At 35.9% G+C, this 12935-nt stretch overlaps 1 protein-coding gene across 13 annotated transcripts in view; it reads right to left on the bottom strand.

The window, feature by feature from the left end:
* Nucleotides 1–12935, bottom strand: part of LOC138710145 (uncharacterized) — a 333732-nt gene that overhangs the window by 41948 nt on the left and 278849 nt on the right. For 6 of the 13 annotated variants that reach the window (XR_011335096.1, XR_011335093.1, XR_011335094.1 and 3 more), the window contains exons 4-5: nt 7768–8007; nt 3738–4219 (exon numbers count right to left, since the gene is read on the bottom strand). Coding sequence is in view for 2 of the 13 variants with exons in the window: in XM_069840774.1 (XP_069696875.1) it covers nt 4163–4219; nt 7768–7793 (83 nt within the window). In the remaining 11 variants the exon portion in view is untranslated. Of the gene's footprint in view, nt 1–1890; nt 4220–5816; nt 8008–9675; nt 9715–12935 lie in introns of those variants that run through there. The other 7 variants (XR_011335100.1, XM_069840773.1, XR_011335101.1 and 4 more) reach the window with 5 other exon arrangements.

Here is a 12935-nt window from a genome sequence, read left to right on the forward strand (position 1 = left end):
CACATTACAAAAATTCTGCTAACAAGTTTGGAGTTAGACCTTCTATATAATCTTAAATTATATGTGTTTTTTAGGTTTTCACGGTGAATGTGATTTGGATATTGCACTATGTCCTGGAGCTAACATTTCTAACGTTTCGAACGTTTCGAACGTTTCGAAACTACATACAGGTTCCATGATCAGGGCAGAGAGCCTAGGCAAGACCAGACAGTTCGCCTACTCTGCTGGGCATGTAGCGCCTGGCCGTTCCATGTGCTGAGCTCAAATGACAAATTCTGAGGGGAATATCTGTCAGTGACTAAGCTCTTAAGAGGCTTTTGAGACTCATATACCGGTACATATATATTCATATATGAGGTCTCGCCATCCTCATTGAATAATCAATGAATCGATTTCAGATGCTGGAACGAATTTTTCTCAAATTAATAGATATTTACAGTATAGCTATCAGAATGCTGCATTGGAGTTAAATCGCTCGCTTGAACTCGGTCGAGTGTCGCACCCTTGAGTGAGGTAAGATCGGTCCTGATACGCTCGTAATAAATAGAAGCACAGTACAAGGTCACCTCACCAACATGTCTTATCTTGTATGGAAGGCGACAAATAAGATACACATATGTTTTGCTCACACGGTAAAAATAAGGCTTTATTTTCTGCGTTTATGACAAACGTTTAATGGAACAGTCAGTGGAACGTACCAAAACAGGAACATGAAGTTATCAATAAAATAGTATGAAAAACTTCGATATACAGTTATTATTGCTAATTCATAATTATTCAATATTTGATTTACCACATATATAATTTGATAGGTCCATACATAGTGTTCCGCCTATATACTGCGACAATGTAGAAACGTTTTACAAAATATTATTGATATAGCAGTAGATTAATAACAATATTAGTACAGAGATAACGTCACAGAAAATATAATAAAACGAATAATCAAGCTGCACAACTGTTACAGACGCAAAGATTGATACACTAATTATTAGAGATTATTATTATTATTATTATTATTATTATTATTATTATTATTATTATTATTATTACTAGAAAACTTGATACAGTTCTTGCAATATCGTGATTGTGTTCTCCGTTTATAATAATTACATTTACATCCAATAACATCTATCAGATATGGCAAAAACAGAATCATTCCTGCGTGGAAAAAAAAAAAAAAAAAGAACATTTACCTACAATATTTATATTACATTTTAATGCAAGTTTTGTAATTGTACTATGGAGAGGTTAGTTAAACACTGCAAAGTTTTGAAATGATAAACATCTTTGATGTTACTACACAGTTCATCACTGTAACAAGAACGAATGTCTAACGCTCGGCCTATACCGTTCGAGGATTTATCGCTCATGACAATTTTACCCATCATGCATGTGCGCTACCTATCGATTATGCTATGAACTACTTAGCGCTCGAGCGAAAACGTCGATGCAGACCTCTGATGGCTACTTATAGCCATTGATTATTCAATGAGGATGGCGAGACCTCATATAAAAATATATATGTATATATCAATGTTAACAGTAACTCATGAACTGTTGTTGAAAATGACCATGAAGCCATTTAAATATGCGCTCCAGCATACATGGCTTGAATGTCTTAATTGCAGGTAGTAGGCTATTGATAATACAATGAGAGAAGTTCGGCCGTCACCATGGATCATGTCCCGGTGTGGGTCAGATGGAAAGAGCATTCAGCGCGCACAGCTGAGAGGTTCCGGGTTCGATTCCAGGTGCCGGAATTTTTTTTTCTCAAATTAATAGATTTTGATTCTTAGCAGACCCAAAAAAATTGAGTTATTATACCTAGTAACAATAGGTCTATACGTTTGCAATAATGATGTATCGTAAGACTTGGTTTTCACTCACATCCTTCACTGTTGACAGTCATTCCAGGATGCAGAGTTTGGTGCGAGATTTGTGGCAGAAGTCTCTAAACCTCTAAAAAGGCATGGCTACGACCTTGACTCGGAAGCTTGAAGGGGACAAGAGAGGAGATATCAATTCACTAAATCTCAGTATGAAACAAGGCTAGCCTTCTGCCAAAATAATATGTCGCGCTATATTGGTGTTCTGGGGGTGATGATGGTCGCCTTCTCGTGGTACCCCCTGAACTATGTTTAATGAACATAGAAAAAAAAACGACCATCCAACATGCTCCAATGACAAATACAATCCGAAGTAAAATATTTCGGAGGTAAAAAAGTCCCCTCATTCGGATCTCCGGACGGGGAATATTTTAGCATCACATAAGAAGACAAAACACAATATGATTCTACCTCAGCTGAAGGTCTTACAGTGGAATGCTGGGGGCCTTAATCAAGCCAAGAAAACTAAAATACATAAAATTCTAATAGATAAAGACATTGATATGTTTGCAATAATGGAAGCCAATGTTGCAGCTGAACAATTACAGTTCTTTGTTTTCAAGAGCTACAATACATTTCTGGGTCATTTGCGAAATTTGTATAACAAATGGACGATTGAGAACGTCAAAATTAAAGTATTATTTAGTGCATATTCTGCATGTATTAATATAGTGCAATGTCTCTGCCATAGTAATCAGCCACTGTACACTGACCTTGCTTTACAGCATTCTCTACAAGCATCGATGAATCTTTGATGGCACGACGTAATGTCAGGAGTGTTATGGGACAAGACAGTGGATCTTTATAGAAATAGAATTCCTTTGTTTTTATATCAGATATTCTTCAAACAGTGCATAGTTCTTAGAATAGTAACAGAACTAACTTCAGATCAAAAATGAACAATTAGTATATTAAATATCTTAATATCAAATCTTTTACCTAATATAAAATAATAACTTGTTCAGTAATTAACAGAAACCATCATCATCATCATCATCATCATCATCAACATCATCATCATCGTCATCATCATCATCGTCATTGCAGGTATTAGGCCTAGTGGCCTGTTATGGTCTCTGTCCATCTTTTCAGGGGGCGTCCCAAAGATCGTCTTCCATGTGGTATATAGTGGAGAATTTGTCTTGGGAGTCTGGAACGGAGTCCCAAAGCCGGTCCAAAGGCTATAAGGTGGCAACCCCACCACTGAACTTACTACTCCTCGGCTAGCAACCGATTAGTAGGACATTTATATGCTTTCAAGTCTCCGAACCATTCTTTCAGTAACAATTATCTTAGTAGATTGCCCTTAAGGCGAAGATATTTGAGCTTTAATTTCTTTAATGATAGATAATTAGAAAAAAATTGAGGCTCTGTTTTGAATGATGTAACAGACATGACATGGAGTAACAGATCTGACAGGTAACAGACATGACAAAGCAAATAAGCATGTGCGAACCTAAAGTTTTTTTTTTTTTGGCTTAAAAATCTCCAAAATAGCAACTTAACTACTGCACACGTGTACTATTATGTCCTCTTGATCTTGACTTTATATCTTGTTATTTGTGGAAAACACAACACTAACAGATCTGATAGAGTAAAAATTAATGCTTAGACTAAAACATAAAGCAAGAGTATGACACACAAACAAATCAAAATGGGTGAACATAGCAGTACAATCAAGATGGTTTTTTGTGCATCATCTTGGCTTGTGCTGACATTGGTGGATTTCTTTTTCAACTGTGTACCCATAGGAACAGAATGGTGTAACAGAGCTGACTGATTTACTGGACTAGAGTAATTATGCAATCATATTATAAGGAAATATAAAGTCAGACACAAATGCAGAAGTTTTGATAATATCAAATGTTTCTTTAATTTTTTTTTCAATTACATTATTAAACAGTGCTTTTTCTGTACATAATCGTGCTCCATTTTAAATACTTAACTAGTATGGACAAGGCATTTTAGCTGTTACTATGAGAATTTTATTTTATTCTCGTGAAATATTGCACATCAAGGAAATACTTCTTGTGACTTTACTACATTAGTATTGAAACTACTCACTGTTAAGAATTTATAACTCTATCGTTACCAGTATAAATGCAATAATTGGAAGGGTATGAATTGATGGAACTCATTTGTTATCAAATTCTGCAAATGACACTTCTACAACAGGGAGCTTCTACCTGAAAGCCAGATTTGCGTAATATATTCGTTACTTCAGATTTGTCTTCCTCAGTCATTTGTTTAATAATGTTGAAGGTTAAAGTTACCGTATTCCTCTTTTGATGCCAACTAGTATGCCACTAGCTCTTTGCTTGCTTTGGGATCTAAAGGGAAGAAACATTAAAAAAAAGATTAATACAAAACAAAATTATTTCACACATAACAATAAATATTATACACAAACTGAAGGATTACCAATGGGTTCACCTATATCAAGTATATTATCTGAAATCTCTATTCATAATATAGAACAAACACACATACTAAACACTGACAACAACAAACACGCAGAGAGAATAATGTACTGGCATCGATATGTAGGTAACATAATAGCCCTATATAATGGAAACAAAAGACAAATAGAAAACCTACATCAACAACTCAACAAAATACATCCCAAATTAATGTATACAATAGAAACAGAACGTAACCAAGCTATAAATTTCTTAGACATCACCATAACCAAAACAAATAATAGACATGAATTCAAAATATACAGGAAGCCCACCACAACTGCAACACACATACACAATTCGTCTAACCATCCCATACAACATAAACATGCAGTTTTCCGTACAAAGACACACAGATTAATTAACATTCCAATGAACAATGACAACAATACTGAAGAAATAAACACAATAAAATATATAGCACAAGACAATGGGTATAACTCTAACATGATAGACACACTAATAAAAAAGTCAAAACAAAAACAGAACAAACCAACACAAACACCACGTGAGAATAAATAAATAACATTAACATATCACAACCAATACTTACAAAATTGCAATTTCATTCAGAAAACTAAAATACTAGATAGCATACAAAACAAATAACACAACACAGAAATATCTAAATAATCACATCAAACATTCAAATAAATATAATTCAACTGGGGTTTAGAAACTAAAATGCAATAGTTGCCCACATTTTTACATAGGACAGACAGGAAGAACCTTTCAAACTAGATATAAAGAACACATCAAAGATATAACCAAACCATACATCACATCAAATTACGCAGAACATATTATCAACAATAATCATGACTACAATAATATAGAAACAGATATGGAAATTCTACACATCACACCAAAAAGTCCACAGTTAAACATCTTAGAACAATACGAAATATACAAACATACAATAACACACCCACAACATATACTTAATACACAATTACAGTTCAATACCCACACATTATTCGACATCATGATACATAGCACACAAACAAACACCCCCACCATAGGAGCAACTCACCCCCACCCCTACAACTGACGAATGCAAATGGCAGTATGCAAGATCAACAGGAACATCAGTAGTTCGTAGGATACTGAAGATGATACAGAACCGGCATCAAAACGGGCCGTCTGTCTAAGGTACATAACCTTCTTAAAAAATTTTAACACTTTTAACGTGTGTTTAAACAATTTTAAGTTTTTTAAACAAAATGTTAACATGAACCAGAATCAATGACATCAAAAGTAGCTCGTGATTCAGCCAGAAAACAAGCAGAAGAGAACAGTAATAGAGACAATTTTATAGACTGGAAACTTGTAAAGTGGCCACATTTAAGAAAGAAGTACTCTCAGCCAGGGGCACACCCAGGAATTTCTCTTGGGGGGGGGGGGGGTCCAATGAAAGAACGTCAAGTTACATAAATGCACGCACGCACACATATACACACAAACATACCTCTTTCAATTTCTTTTTACAAAACAAAATCCAGTCTTCTTGGCTTTATCTTTAGTGCAGTAACCACATCTTGTGGAGAAACTGTGATATCATGATGGATGTTTAGCAAAGCAAGACCATTTAGACGATCATTTCCCATGGTGTTTCTCAGGTATGACTTTAATCTCTTAAGAGTCGAAAACGACCTTTCACTTGTACTTGTGGACACTGGCAATGTTAATAAAATCTTCAACAGCTCTTTCACATGAGGATAGAAATCATATTCACATGCAATATAGGCTACATTTCCCAAACTGACTTGTACTGTTTTCCTTTACAAAATGTGTTCCAGAGTTCAAATTCACATACCAATTCCTCATCTTGGACACAAAAATTAGTATCTACTTGAGAATAAAACTTGGCCAGAACTATAAAATCACTAGCAACCCCATCTTCCTTGATCAGACGCAAAAATTTTGTCAAAATGTTATGTTTAGCAAATCTTGTTTTTATCTGAGACTGCATATTAGATAGGAATGGCAAAAATATAGTCCTCCTGTAATATTCCTCAGCATTATCAGCAGGAACATTGCTGCGGAATTGTGAACGTTGTCCAGATGCACATCGACGGATTCTAATTTCCTCTCCAAGTGACGACAGCTGAGTAGAAACCGTCGAGAATATAGATTTAAACTGGTCTTTTGCTGCATCACTAACCTCTTGTAACACTTCTAAAACATTTTCTACATGGTTAAGTGCTTTTTCCAAATTCATATCTGTCTTCTGAAGGTATTCACTTAAGGTTTTTGTTACACAGAAGAGCTTGTTGATTACGTGAAGGGAAATTAGGAATGCAGGCTTGGTCACTGAAGAATTCAGCATATCGGCTTTGGAAGATACATCCTTGTCAGTCCACAAAGAAATGATTTTCAATGCAGGGAGGACAGCATCCATCAGTTCCATTAATACCATCACAGAGTCATGTCTTTCTATCCATCTAGTAGCACACATTTGGACGAGTTTGCTTCTTTTATTTTCAGGACAAAGCTCTTTTATACTATTTATTAATACATCTTGCCTTTTGGGAGTGTTGAAAAATTCACACACTTTACCTACAATGCCAATGCAATTCCTGATTTCTGGAACACAACATGCATCTGATATGGCGAGGTTCAAACTGTGAGAAGCACAATGGACATATAAAGCGGCAGGGCATTCTTTAAGAATAAAGGCCTGGGCACCTTGAAACTGTCCACTCATTGCACTTGCACCATCATATCCTTGCCCTCTCATATATTTCAAATCAACATTAAATCGAGTGAGGCTCTCAAGAATTGTTCTAGCCAAATTTATTCCAGTTGTCTCAGAAACTGGAATAAACTGTAGGAATTCTTCTCTGATGCTATCATTTTCAAGGAAACGTACTGACAGAGAAAACTGTTCAGTCCCACTGACATCTACACTTTCATCAGCTAAGATAGCAAAACATCTTGCCTCAGTCACTCTCACTACTATTTGGCTACGAATAATATAGTTACAGGCTGATATAATTTCATTTTGTGTCTTCCAGCTTATGTAACTTGCATTTTTTCCACAGACTAATAGATGGCTCTTTAAGTTATCATCTCCTGCATCAACACGCTCCCTTAACAAAGCTCTAAAATTTCCCTCATTATGATTTGGTGGATTTTCCAAATCAAAGGGACCGAAGTCCTTATGCCCACGTAATGGTATGCCTTGGCGGCCACAAAATATAACGGTTTTAATTATCGGGAGTATCCTTTGAACATTTACATTCCCTTGCTCTCTTCATGCTTTATCAATCTGCAAAGAAACTGGCAATTCGTTACCTTGTTCGATAGATTTTAATTTAGTGTAAGTATCCACAGAATTCAGGTGATACTGTAACTTTTCATGCCTGTTAAATGTTTCACATGCATGTTTCCAATTGTCAAATGGCTGATTCACTAACCTTCCTGTTGGTGTAGCTTCGTGCATTCCAACCTCTTGAGGTGCAAACAAAACACAGTATTTACAAAATGCACCGTTTTGTTTGTCTGAATAAGCTAACCACTTCCATCGTTGGAGCCATCTCTTTTGGAAACTGAGGTTTTTTTTTTTCTTTCCAACTGGTTTTACTGGGAACTTGAAATTCTCATTCGGCACCCAAATGGAATTTAGTGTCTCAAATTTCTCCCTTGATGAAAGTACTCTGTTAACAAAAGAACTTATATCTTTACCACTAGAGTCCACATTCAGTAATACCGATGTTGGGGTTGATGATGACGATGCAGACGGTTCAAGAATACCTATATTGGCATCATGTTGTAGGCAACGAGTTAGAAAGAGAAGACTATAGAGTGGCCATGTTGTCCTGTACAGCGCTCTTTGCGGTGCCACCGCGAAACACGGCAGATCTGAGCTAAGCGCCCACCTTTGTAAAAATTCGTCTGCTTACAATGTTGTATAACGGAGGTAAGAAGTACAAAAAAAACGAAGAAAAAACATGCCTGTTGTGTGTGCTGCATATAACTGCAATGTCAAAAGGAAAAACACAACTGATATATCATATTTCATGTAAATTTATGAAGTTAAGTCCATAGTTTTGTTAATTAGCAGCATTTTTTTTTCATGCTTAAATGTGTAACAACGCCCGGCATAAACAAAATAAATGGTTCACTGGTAATGTACTTAAACTAAATACGGATAAAACCAATACAATTCCGTTTCAGACCCAGTGAAAAACAAATAGCAATACAATATTAAAACTGTATTTCGACACCGGCATCCTTTATTTCTGCTCCTTCTGTCCTTACTGCTTATACAAGAAGACGATGAGCTGTAGCTTATAAGAAGTTAGGCCTATTTCGAAGACAAACGATTAATCAAATAAATGATTCACTAGTAATAAAGTTAAACTAAATACGGATAAAACCGCTGCAATTCCGTTTCAAACCTAGTAATAGCAATCAAATATTAAAATTGTATTTCGACACTCGCATCCAAAATAACGCAAAACTCTGGGGTAGGTCGTATTGTTGTTAGTATTTTGACTGGAAGGACATGAAAGAACATAATTGAGCACCCACGTGCAATAATGGGGTAAGTATGAATATATTTCGTAACTACTTACCCCATTATTGTACGTGGGTGCTCAATTATACACTAATAATTATCTGTGGTGCCACAGCCCTTGAAAGGCTCAGACAGACCAGCCGGCTGTTGGCCTCACGTTCACATTTTGATAATAATTATACTTTACTGTAACAAAAAAACTGAAAGTGTGTTTTGTCATGTTTCACCCACGTTATAAGCTTGGAGGTAAAGGTTGTTTACTACAGATAGGGCCTACTTTCATTCTATATCTTATGGTATAGTAAATAGTTTTGCAACGTGTAGAGACTGGGAAAACAACTTAATAAAATCATCCGAATCATACTCGTTCATTTTATAGGCAATGTTGCAGGTCGCATTTAAAAGAACCTAGGAATATTAACATTTTCTTCAGTATATTTGCTAGGACTTCTCGTCATACTACATGACAAATTTGCTTAGGTTATTCTTTTAAGCATTCCTTCTAGGAATAGCTCAAGTGTTTTAAATTTAGCGTACATAAGTTTAGATTAAGTTCCTATCACGTATTTGACGAAATAATAGGTTTTTCCACTTCAGTTTAACTGATTTATGCGAACGAAATTAAGACAGCTGACGATTCTAATGTCAGTTATCACAACGCCCACTTTGTTTTGGGCGCATAAGTTCATTACCAACGGTCGTTCAATTTTCTTCAAACATGGCGGGGCAATGACCACTCTATATCTTTCTCTTTCTAACTCGTTGGTTGTAGGTTAGGTACAGTCTCAATATTGCACTTAGCCACCTTTGATGGAACCGAGCTGAAAAAACTGGTAATTTTATGTTTTTGCATAGTGAGCACTTGTGCTAATACTACTATTAAGTTAATATATCACATAACAGTTTTCACAACTTCACATTAATAATTCTTCAAGACACAAATACTTGGAAAATCAAACACAGACCAGTCAAATACCGCCAATACTTATTATAATCAATGATAGATACTTTGGCAACATTGAACTCAATCTGCTAAGCAGTGATGACAACGTGATGGTTGGAACACAGCGAGTACAGAATTGTGCATTCTTTGTTGGCTGATGGCACTCGGCTACGTTTTCAGCAGCAGAGAGCTCTAGCTACCAACGATTATAGTAGGATGCCATTAGATGGACTTGGCTAGCAGGAAAAATCAGAAGTGTTACGTACTGTACATGGACGTGAATCATTTCGGTGAAATTAGAGTAAACGGAATTATATGCTATCAACGCTTAAAAATTCAGTAGTAATGTTACAACTTTGGGGGGGGGGGGGGTCCGGGCCCGATGGACCCCCCCCCCCCGTGGGTGCGCCCTTGTAGGCAATGTTTTAACAATTTTATCTCTAAAATGGACTACCGGTATAGAAAAGATGGTATAAAAGCTTACCCGAATTTATATCTAATATCACAAAGAGTAATCCACCAAGTAATTCACTTATAATTTACAAAAATACACAACTAACAGACCCCCAGGTTATTGCAAACGCCTTTTTAAGTACATATACAATAATATATAGAATCACAACAACTCACAAAAAGTTAGAAAAAAACATGAAAAAATATCAAGATGAGCAAAAGAGGTGTGTTTACATGAAACACAAGAGAAGTGTTTGTTGTTAGTTTCACAATCCATGAACTAGATGCAGCTATTGGGACTCTTAAATGCAATGAAGTCTCTGGTCCAGATTTAATTCATTCAGAATTTATCAAGAACCTTGGAGACAAGTTTTACAGTACCAGCATCTGCTAACTGAAAAAGAAAATCATTACCAGTATTATACCCATTTTGAAGAAAGGTAAAACTTCATCTAATATTAATAACTACACACCTATTTCTCTTACAAGCCAGATATGGAAAATATGGAAAGAATGACTGCTGCATGTCACAATTGGTTCCTTGAATCCAACAACTTGTTTTCAAAACAGCAATCTGGGTTTATACCAGGGGCGTGCATTTAGGGCAAGTGGGGTAAGCGCCGCATACCCTAGTAGACACACTTCAAATTAATGTATCAATTTTATCTCATTCAGCTTATAGATGAACATTTTTTAATAAAGTGTATTCTGCACTTTATATATAAGTGTTCTGGATTAACTACATTTCTGCAGTAAGGCAGCTCTTCGTTCACAGCTTGCCTGAAGCCTCATTTTACAGTGCTGGTGCATGCGCAGACAGTAGACAAGGATGGAAAATTTCCTCGTATACCACTGTATTGCCTATACGCCAGTACACAGCAAGAATAAGCGCTGGGATTATCGCTTGTCCAGACTTGACTTCCTGCAGAAGAATACCAGTGTAGAATTTGGCAGTGTGTGTGAAACATGAGATTTGTTTGTCAATTGAGATAGTGTTCAGGATCTTTCAGTTATTTGAAGATTTTGTTTCTTTGTGAGTGACAATTTATGTCGTAGTTTTCTGTGTATAAGCTAAATACGGTATTGATTAAGAATGGGTGATTCATTATGTCCTATTGAACAATTATTGAAACACACATTTCGATTACATTCTTTAGAAGAAAAATTAAACATAATACTAAGTGATTGATCATGTCCTGAAATGCCAACGCTTTTTGCAGCTCATAAAGACAAAGGAAAAGAATATACTCGATATTTTCAAGCGTCCCAACTCAGTGGATTGCAGGAAGTGCGAAATTAAATAAACTCTTTCACTGGCCCTGTCTTATGTTTTCTAAAGAAGAAACAGTTTGGTCTAAAAATAATGGTTATGATAATCTGAAAAATCTGCACAATGCCATTAATAAACATGAAAAGTCACAGGCACATATTTTTAGTGTTTTACAATTTAAGTCATTTGGATCATCTCGAATAGATGTACAGTCAGATTCACAACTTCGTGTCACTGTCGAGCAACACAATGAAATGATGCGAAAGAACAGGGAAATATTGAAGAGGTTAATTGATACAATCTATTTTCTAGCCATACATGAATTGCCATTTCGTGGTCATTGTGAGTCAGAAGAGGCAGTTTAACAAAGGAGTATATTTAGGTGCGCTCAATTACCTTGCAAAATATGACTTAACCCTCAGCCATCATCTGGAAACTTCTGCCACGTTCCGCGGAACTTCAAATCGAATACAGAATGATTTGATTCTCGCTGTAAGTGATGTTGTTATGGATAACATAAAACAAGAACTTTCAAAAACGTCATTTGTTGCAATCATGCTAGACGAAATTTCAGACATTATGAATGCATCCCAGCTTTCAACCACTCTTAGGTATGTTGATTCAGAGAATGGTGAGATTAATGAAAGATTCATATGTTTTACTGATGTAAGCAATGATAGATCTGCTAGTGGTTTATTCGAACATGTCCAAAGTATAGCCACTGAGTATGACATAAGCAACAAGCTCGTTGCTCAAACGTTCGATGGAGCTGCTGTCATGGCTGGTCACACAAATGGTCTGAGAACTAAATTTCTTGAAAAATATTCTAAGGCAATATTTGTGCACTGTTTGTCATAAATTAAATTTAATCTTGCCCCAATCACTTACGTGTTTGAAAGAGAGCAGAATATTTTTACAGACTTTAACTGGTTTGGGTTCTTTCTTCAGTAAATCATCCAAAAGAACAACGGCTTAAGGAATATACCTCAAAGAAAATGCCTAGACATGCTCCAACTAGATGGAATTTCACACCGCGTCTTATTCAGACTGTAAAGGAACATAGGGATGAATTCATTGGATTTTTTCAAGACATATTAGAAGACAGTTCTACTGGGACAGTGTAACAGTTGTTACTGCACAAGGCTTCCTTACATTTCTGACCAGTTTTGAGACATCACTGTTATTAGTTATTTTCAGTAAGATATTCAGCTACACTGACATACTTTTCAATATACTACAGTTCAAATCTTTAGATATTCAGCATTGCTGTGAAAAAATTACAGAAACAAAAAAGACATATCCAAAATCTCAGAAAATTTTGGGATTCTATAAGGATAGAAACTGTAGTTTACCACCATGAAGATGATGGAACTCCAAGTAAATGTCGTCGCACAGAACA

The sequence above is a fragment of the Periplaneta americana genome, chromosome 12 (genome assembly GCF_040183065.1).
Source record: "Periplaneta americana isolate PAMFEO1 chromosome 12, P.americana_PAMFEO1_priV1, whole genome shotgun sequence".
NCBI lineage: Eukaryota > Metazoa > Arthropoda > Insecta > Blattodea > Blattidae > Periplaneta > Periplaneta americana.